Source organism: Strix aluco, chromosome 8 (genome assembly GCF_031877795.1).
Source record: "Strix aluco isolate bStrAlu1 chromosome 8, bStrAlu1.hap1, whole genome shotgun sequence".
Taxonomy (NCBI): Eukaryota; Metazoa; Chordata; class Aves; order Strigiformes; family Strigidae; genus Strix; species Strix aluco.
In genome coordinates this window covers 2,105,652-2,114,995 of record NC_133938.1, presented here as the reverse complement: position 1 = coordinate 2,114,995, position 9,344 = coordinate 2,105,652, and the positions used below count along the sequence as shown (strand labels likewise).

The window sequence follows — 9,344 nt, the reverse complement described above, 5'->3', positions numbered from 1 at the left end:
AGATGAAGCGCGTCGCGCGGTAACCATGGCAGCGCGCCCCCCACCTCGCCAAGACGCGGCGCGGGGATTGGCTGCCAAGGACGGCGCCGCCGATAGGTCGCGCTGCGGCGCGCGGGTCGCGTTCTCCCCCCTCGCCTGAGGAGGGACCGAGCGGCCGCGGCCTCCCCGTCCCCGGGCCCCTCTCCGTGCCCGGCGGGGCTGGGCCGCCCAGTGCCCGCCTCGCCTCACCCCTCCGCTGCCTCCTGCCCAGCCCGGGGCTCCTCCCCCGCCGTCAGGGCCGCGGCAGCCCCCGCTCCCCCTTTGTCACTGAAGCACAAAGGTCCTCGGCGGCCCGGGGAAGCGGCAGCTCCCTCCGCCCTGCCGTAAAACTCGGCCCCGGTGGCGGGGATCGGGGCAGGTCTGGACTTTTGGCGGGAGGTTTAGGGGGGTTTGGATTCCCCCCCCCCTTCCCCTCGTTTTCTCGAGTCAGCAAAGTTGCATGCGTGGGTGCTTTCCTTTCAGCATCGCCCCACGGGGACCATTTTTTGAGGATTTAAAATGCGGTTCTTTGGGAAAATCTGGTTGTGGAGGAGCGCGGCTCGTGATTGTAAATGATCTGTGCCCTTCTCGAAGGGGGAAGAGCAGCAGCGGGCAGCCCCCAGCCCCAGGCCAGCGGAGCCCTGAAGCAGGGGGAAAAGCAAACGCAGGCTTTCCCAAAGTATTTAAAAATACTGTAACGTCATCATTTTTAAGAGCGATTGTAACGCCAGACGTGGGGAGCAGCAGCTGTCCCCTTTGCCTGCAGGACGGTGCGTGTCCTTGTGCCAGCCCTGGGACAGAACCGAGCCTGGGCAGGTGAGACAGCCGGGGAAGGTTTTAGGGAAAAGAAGGCAGAATCACGACTGGACGTCTGGTTTGGTTGTTGGTTTTGGTATTTTTTTTTTTTTCCCCTTTACGTAGGACCAACTTAGCGTTGTCGGTATTCCCTCACCCCAGAGCGTCACACCCTGAGCAGGAGCAGGCCCAGAGCTACCCCCCGAGGACCTCGCCCACGCTCGGCGGCCGGTGAGACAGCGGCCACGCCTGGGCAGCTTCACCGCGTGAGTACGGCTGCCGGGGCGGGAGGGAGCGGCACCGAGACCGGCGGCCGGCGCGGGGCAGCTGACGTGAAACCCGAAACTACCGAGGAGTAAATGGCGGCGGCTCCCGGGGCCCTGAGGCGAGTGGGGGGGGGGGGGGGGGGGGGGGCGGGGCGGGGCGGGAGCGGAGCGCGGGCCCCGCCGCCTCCCCGCTCCGGGGAGGGCGTGGCCTGCGCCTTGAGTGACAGCCGGGGCGGGCGGCGCCCAGCGGGCTTCCCGCGCGCCGCGGGGAGGGCGGTGGCGCTTGTGCGCGGTGACGTAGTGCGTGGCGTGACCCCGCCCCCCTCCCGCCGCTCCCCGGCCCCCGCCGCCGCCGCGCAGACCGCGACCCGCCGCCGCCGCTTCCTCCTCCGCCGCGGCGGCGATGTGACCCCTCCCCGATCCCGTCCCCCCTTCCCCCTTCCCCCCCCCCACCTCCTCCCCGCCGCCGCCCGCCGTCCCGCCCGCGCAGCGAACATGGCGGAGGTGAGAGCGCGGCGGCGGGGCGGGGGCCTGCCCGGGAACTTGTTGCGCGGGGCCGCGGCCGGGCGGAACGTCCCACAAGTTAGTTGGGGGGCCGGGGAGGCCGCGGCGGGACCCGAGGCGCCGCGCAGACCCGGCGCGCCCCCCCGACCCCGCTCCCCGCTCCCCTCCGGGACGGGGAGCCTCGCCCCGGGGGGGGCCGGGCCCGCCTCGGCGGCGGCGGGGCGCGGGCGGGCGGGCGGGTCGGGGGAGCTGGAAGCGGCGGCTGCCGCCGGAGGGAGGCACCGGGGGGGGTGCTCGCCGTCGGGCAGGGGTGTGCGCCTCGTTCCGCGGGCCGGGGAGCCGAGGGTCCTACCGGCAGCATCGCGGGGGATGCTTGAGTGGAGCCCTCGGCTCGGCGGGGGATGGGGCCCTGAGGAGCGAGGGCGGGGGAGAGGGCAGCGGAGCGGGGCCTGAGCCTGCCCTGGGACGGGGTTCGTCTTTGGGGGGCGGGGGGGGGGAAGTGGGGTAACATTACCTGCTGTGGCGTGGCGGAGTGGAATCCCTTCGGGGTGGAGAGGGATGCGCTTCTTGCCAGCTCCTGCTGTCTTGTCTCTGTCCCGACCTGAAAGAATCGTTTCTGCCGGGCTTTGATCGGGGAGCACCATTGCTCAGGGGTAGAACGTATATTTATTTTCTTTAAATATCTCTTTGTAGTCGTTAGGACAAAGGGGAATTGCCTTTCTAGATAGAAGGGCCGCCCTTCCAGTCTCCTGGGAGAGGGAGACCTTTCTCGTGAAAAAGGGGAGAAGGACTCTTCAGGGGAGTTGCAGGAAATGGGAGAAGGCTTACTGACCTCTTTTCTTCTGTGGGAGGCAGAGAGAGAGATGTGTTTGATTATTGAGGTGTGGATTTGTCCATCCCGGTAGGATCTGGAAGAGCAGCTCTTCTGCTTCTTAGGAGGCAAGTTAGGACAGATGAGTAGATATTTCATTAAGTTTTCTTCAGATTATCCTAAGATTCCAATCTTAAGGTAATTTGCTGCTTGAACAGTGTTGACAAATGAATTGGAAACACTTAATTGAAAGGTATGCTATTAAAAAAAAAAAAATTCTCTTCTGTGGGACAGGCATTTCTTCCAGCTGGACTGGAGGGAGTCAGGATTAGAATATTTTCCAGATCAAATTTCTACCCTTGAAATTCCAGAATATGTGTGAATTTTTACTTAAATTTATTTTATCTTTCCCTCCCAAATGAAAACTGCAATGAAGCAGATGTGGGTATGAAATGTACTCATCTAATCTTAGAAGTCTGCCTGTCTGTTTTTTTCTGTATCTTGAGGGGCAGAGGATCACAGGTCTGATCCCTGAGTAATTTCTTGGCCAAAAAAATGTGGCTATTAAACTCCTGTCATCTGTAAAGTTGGAGAGACATATCGGGGCTGGTCCTGATCTAGGCATCGCAGTAGTCAGGATCTTTGTCTCAAGTTTCACCCGTTGCTTGTATGTTTTGTTAATTAAACACAGCATTATTGTGAAATATTCGTGCTAGCTCTCTTCTGGTGGGAGCTGAGGTTCGCCATATTGCTAAAGAGCCACAGGCAGTACGCTGAATTACTTCCTATTCTGGATTGTCACGTACTTATATTGATGTTACAGCAGTGACAGCATTGAGAGTTGTAGGGGATTCGTGCTGCAGAGAGCAATAAAAAGTCAGTGGGTTATGGAGGTCAGGCGGGTTTTGTTTTTCATTTTATGGATGTTGTTCCGATGGGTAAGGCTTTTATTACATGTTGGTCTTGATACTTTACTAAGAAAAGAGGAGGGTGGGTTTTCTCCCCTCAGCATTTTGCTTTTTTGAAGAAAAGCTAAGATGACTTCTTTGTCCTATTTTGGCTTCTTTAGTTCAGGTTAAGGGGCAGGAGCAGCATAAAGGGGCTGTGAAAGCTTTGATCCACCTGTGGGATGAGTTCAGTAGCTCAGGGCTGGCAGCAGTGGTGTAGGCTTGGCTGACATCAGTTCACAGCTGTGGAATTGTGCAGACAACTGTTTGCATGGCTGCACTGCCTTCTGGCTGGGGAAACAAACAGAATTAAAAAAAATAATCCTTTCTCTTAGTGATTTAAGCAAGGACCAATGTCCTGAATATGGTTCCTAGCACAATTTAGGAAATACGTAGGGGATGGGATGGGAAGTCTCCTTAGCACGGCATTGCCACCGAAGCTCTGGAGTCAACCATCTGCCTTGAGGAACTGAAGGCAACTGCTGCTCCGTGGTGGTGTGCTGCACAAGGGGTGTGTTAGGAGGGTGATGTGCTGCATAACGCTCTGTTGAGAGAAAGAGAGGGAAGACTGGTAATTCAGGCAGCCCGAGGACTCGCCTGGCACCTCAAACGAGGGGCCTGTGATCAGCCTGGCTTTGAAAATGTGGGTGGAGAGTAGTAAGAGGCACAACAGCAGTCTTGCCCTCTTCCCCATCCCTCCCCAGGGCTGGCTCTTCTGAAGGAATGCACAGGAACTCATCTTTCCGTCGGGAAAGATCCTAAAATGTTGTGTTCTAGAGAATCAGCCAAGCTTTAAGGCTAGAGATATAAACCTCAAAAAATAAACAATATAAATATGAAACTTTTAGAATTTGACAGGAAGGCTCTTCAGACAGGAGCTCTGAGCCTGGTTAGTAAGTAAATGAGTCCAGAAAGTGAAACTAAATTAACAAAAAATGCTGTTTCACTTTTGTAGAAGCTTACCAGTTTGAACACAGGACAGACAAAAAAAAAAAAAAGGATTTTGAATATATATTAAACTGGTTTTAGATTTGAGATTAATAACCTGTGTTAGGGTTTCATTTTACTTTGAAGCATGCTCACGTGGTTTCTTTGAGTCTTAATATTCCAATGCCTTAGAAGATTGTTCTAGTCATAAATCGGAAAGAAAACATCTCTAACTGAAGATGAGCTCAAGCTTTGTGAATATTACCATATCATGCATTAAGCTGCTTATTTAGTCTTTGTGGTGGAGTGAATGCTGATACATATTTTTTCTAAATATGAGTATTTTAATGCCTATTGAGAAGAAAAGATTTTTGACTGCAAAGCTTGATTAGTAGTTGAAAGAGAATGTTTTTTTGTTTATTCAGCCATTATAATGTTTGAATAAAATGTAAGTGAGAATGAATCTCTTCATTCCAAAAACTTGAAGAGCTGGGGGTCAGGCTTTTGTGTTGAAAAGATAGGCAGTTAAATACCTACTGTAATTTCCAGAAGTGTGGAGTTCCTGCTGTTACTTTATTTTGTTCCGTGATAGGATGCACCAGTCAGGCTGCAATAGGCTCTTGCCAGGATACTAAACAGGCAAAACTAATGGGAAAATTCTGAGGTGGTTTTTCGGGTGGGTTAATTTTATTTTTTTTTTCTAACTCACTGAAGAATAAGAGAAGTACTAGGGCTGCTACGTAGGCAAGAGGATGGTCAGAGGTGGGGTGGGAGAGGTAGGGACATTGTATCCCTGATTTTGACTGGCACAGCTTGGTTTAAATTTCAAGTTGATTTTAATTATGAGTTGAGGGGAGATGGACAGTGGCTGAGGTGGTCTAACAGCTCCTGGCTGCCTGAAAGGGGAGATCCTGCTCCTTCTGCTGCTTTAGCCTAGACGCTCTGTGAACTTGTGGGGCTTGCTTCAGCTTGCTAGCTTAGAAAGAAGCAAAAAGCTTCCCGCAGGATAACCAGTTGTATCAGCAGGTGGAAAGGTCCACTGGAGACTAGCACTGATGTGAGGGATGGCGTGGGGCTCCGCGGGAGGGTGGCGTATCCCTCCTTCCAAAAATGTCAAGCTGTGAGATTGCCTCAGCTCCTCCTCACACAGTGTCCTCGTATGGTGCAGCTCCGACCGTTGACTTGCTGAAAAATACAGTCCTATTTCTCCCAACTCTTGAGCAGGTGGTTGACCACCTTCATGCCAGCTCTTAGTGTTTCTTGCCCCTCAGTGAGGTTATTCAGCTTTCTGACCTGCCGGAATAAGAACTTTAAGTTTTTCCTTCTGCAGAGGGAATTTCTGTGTGATTAAAAGTGCAAATTGGTGTCCTAAGGTGTGGGGAGAAGCAGGAGTGTACCTGTCTTGGAGAGAAGCAGGACCACTTCTCTTCTGGTGTCAGTGGACTCAGCCTGGTTTCTTTGAGTGCATTTTAATGTTGTTTGGATTTCTGGAAGTTTAGTTGCTTCTGACTAGAAGATCAGTTTATTGACATTGTGTGGCGGTGCTTTAATAAGTCATCTTTAAATTTGTAATGTCTGGTAAAACTTACCTTTTTTCTGAATGTTATGCTGCTTTCAGTTGAAGAGTTTTAAACTTTGTGAATGTAATTGAGTTTTAGTTTTCATATCCAGCTTGAAACAACTTCAGGACATAATGTTTAAGAAATACATGATCCAATAACCATTCCTAATAACCTTTTTTATGTTCTTAATATTTGCATTTTTATTAAGCAATGCTATTATTTTATTACACATTTATGCATATTATTTTAGCCTTCCCTGTAGGAAGCAGTAGTAAAGTTAACACGATCATGAAGGTGATTGCAAATTGAGATGTTTTAACAGTCAGGGAGGACAGAGCTTTTGAGTAACGCCTGGATACAAAATAAGGTCAAAATAGATTAAATCAGGGTTTTCTGCTGACTGATCTAAATCATGATTAAAATTGGTGATTCACATCAGTCCATCCTGTTGAGCACTTTTTTTTTCTCTCTTTTGATCTCAGCTTTAACTAATTGTCTTTTTTTCTCTTTGTTTAATTTTGGAGCAGTTTTTGTAGAATACGTCACAGAGGTATCTGTGAACCTAACGTAGGTCTGGGAATTGAGTTCTCTCACTTCTCGGAGAGTATAAGCTCCAGAGTGGTTGGTTATAGTCACTGTATTCCCTCAGTTTTTCTGACAAGCTATTGAAGGGAAAACAGTAGCACTTAGCATTCTGCATTTCTGATTTTGGAAAAGAGGTGGGTTTTTTCTGTCGTAATAGAAGAGTTTTGTGGACTCTTGTGCGTGTGATCAAATATTGATGTTTGTGGACTTACTGCTTGGGACTTAGAGTTCTTTCTAATACAGTGGCAGCATTTTAGGTAGACAGTGGAATTGTTGAAAAGTTCAGGGTTTTTTTGGGCTTTTTCCTGGCCAGATGCCCCAGTCTGTATTAATATTTCACTGCTAATCTGTTCACATCACAAATTGTGCGCAAGAATGTTTTCTTGTGGTGCTTGGCATGTGACTGTATCTGGTTTCATTTGAAATCCTATGGTGGGATATGATCGCTTCATAGACTTCCGGTTTTTCTTAGCAAGAAATTTTAGAACATTACAAGAAGTTGAGGCTGAGGCTGTATTTTGTAATGGAAATGAACAGTAAATAGTTAGAAAATGTCCAGCTGAAAGTGTGTGCTTCAGATCAGACAGAGATGGTGTTAACTGTTGTGGTTGTACTCCTTGAAAATGGAAGTTCTAGTGAGCGTAATGGCCTGTCAGCCAATTCCCCTTTGGCTGCAGCTTCCTCCATCTCACAGCCTTCCTCAGGTAGCCTGACAGCATCAGCGCTCGTCTGGGGTTTCTGATGACTCAGTCCTTTAGGTAAATCATTGCACATTGGTTCTTGAGCAGGGATGACTGCCCTGGGATGCAACTGGTGGTTCCTGGTTCCAGCCGTCTACTCTGCTCGAAGGAGAATGAGAATCAGTTCCACTTTACTGTAAATATGTTAAGTTAGTGTCTGATTTCAGCAGATGATTCAGCAGCAGCACGGACATGAGTCGTCAGACATAAGCTGCTTTTACCACCCTGAAGTGTGCTATGTCCTCTTGATTTGGAACCCTGAAAAATAGCTACATCTGCTCTTCAGTACTTCTTGCAGAGGTCTGTGCTCCCCTTGGGTGTGCGTGTTCAGGCTGCTGAGGTAGGTAATCCCTCTAGTTCAGAGATCTAAGGGGTGACTAGAAGCTGCCCTGACAGTCTTACATCATTGTCATCTGTCTGTCCTGCCCTGTTGTCCCCCCCCACTTTCAGGGTGCTAGTTCCTCTTGCTGGAGGCTGCTACTCCTACAGCAAGTGTGGTCGAAAGGAAGGCACGACAGCATCACTCTTTGGAAGCCTGTAAGTCCGTTCAGATTCGCTTTGAGTGCACCTTCGCTTTGTTCCTCCTGCTGTGGCATGATAACCTCTGACAGAAGCGTGGAGCAGATAGCAGGCTGGAAAATTGCCCCGGGGGAGTCATCACCTGACATCCTTCAGCCTTCTGTGTTCCCCTGAACCACTGCCTTTTTTTTTAAAACAAAAAAAAAAAGTAGCAGCTGCTACTTTAGTTAGAGGTGCAGATGAAATACCTTTATATTTAAGAATTTTTGCTTGTATTTACAATATGGAAGATGTCCCCAGGTGATACAGTGACCTCACTGGCAAAACTGACTTCAAAGAGCTACTTAAGAGGGGCTGCAGTTTGCTTCCCCTCAGGTGTGTCACTGCAGATTTCAGGAGCCCTGTTGCAAACCAAATGCCTGAAAGTTCCACATGAACAGTATCCTCTGTGAAATACTGTGTATCATCTGCTTCCCCTTTCCAGTCTTTTCCTGGGGAAGAGATTTAGGTAGAGTGAGACAGGCTGAGTCAGCTGCATTAAAACCCAACCTCTGGTTTTTGCCAATTAGGCACTCTGAAACAGATCAGGCAGCTTCTTCAGAAAAACTGAGCCTGCATTTTAGTTTTCTTTTTTTTTAAATTACATAGTAATAAACAGAATTAAACCTTACAGAAGAAGCAGGTGGGGAGAGGGAAGCGAGCAAATAAGTTGTTTTTCAGGGCTGCCTGCCAAGTCTCAAGCCTCAGGATTATGAGATAATTTGGGGTGGAAGAGACCTCAGGAGGTCTCTGGTCCAACCTTTTGCTCACAGCAGGGTCTGCTCTGATGTCTGACCAGCTTGCTCAGGGCTGTCTCCAGTCTAGTCTTGACTGGAGAGTCTCAAGGAAAGAGACCAAGCAACCTGTTCTAATGCTTGGCTGTCCCCAGGGGGGGAAAAGTCATCTTTATAAACTCTGCAGTGGAATCAAGTCTAGGAGGGGAATGGCCGTGTCAGGGGACCTTTGTGAAGGTGATAGTTTCAAGGCTTAGATGTATACGTTTGAGATCTGTAAGTTGAAACATTGCACTTGATCTTTGTGTTCTGGAAGTGCAAGAATTTTCTCCTTTAGCAACCAAACTAAAAAAAGTGAAAATCCATGTATATAAAGGCTTCCATTTCATGTGCAGAAGGGCTTGGATGTCATTAGTTTTGGCTGTAGAAGTGTTCATGTGTAAAACTATTAAATGAAGGCCAGCAGTATTTTTTTTTTTCCTCGCTTCAGTATGTTGATGTTTTCTTCCCAGGGTAAAAACGAGGAAAGCCATTCTCTGACATGTAGGTTATTTTGATATACAACGCAGGGAGAGAGGGACAGGCTGGAACTGTAAGTCTTCTGCTGAAATACCTGCTTATCAAAAGGTACATGTGCCCTCTTGAGTAAAGGATGTTCTTTGCCATTTTAACTAGTTCTTTTACCATCATTTAGCTTAGCTCACTGGAGAGTTTATTAAATGGCTGCCACAGCCGCTTCTGAAGACTTCAACAGTTCAGGCATGGGTCTTACACGCTTTTTTTTTAGCTGATGAACTCTTGTTCTCAGTTTGGACTGCAGGATTAGTGTCTAAACCATATGTATTCAGAACTTCAGTTTTCGTGAAGTCTTTGAATATTATACATGTAACTGTATAT

General features: G+C 49.1%; 1 protein-coding gene across 8 annotated transcripts in view; it reads left to right on the top strand.

Moving 5' to 3' along the window:
- Positions 1–232: 232 nt before the first annotated feature.
- The window catches only part of MIER1 (MIER1 transcriptional regulator), a 42,290-nt gene continuing 33,178 nt past the window's right edge, over positions 233–9,344 (top strand). The window contains exons 1-3 of one of the 8 annotated variants that reach the window (XM_074831784.1): positions 1,447–1,583; positions 7,326–7,495; positions 7,606–7,692. Coding sequence is in view for 2 of the 8 variants with exons in the window: in XM_074831782.1 (XP_074687883.1) it covers positions 1,575–1,583 (9 nt within the window). In the remaining 6 variants the exon portion in view is untranslated. Of the gene's footprint in view, positions 835–939; positions 1,199–1,446; positions 1,584–2,103; positions 7,693–9,344 lie in introns of those variants that run through there. The other 7 variants (XM_074831786.1, XM_074831787.1, XM_074831788.1 and 4 more) reach the window with 7 other exon arrangements.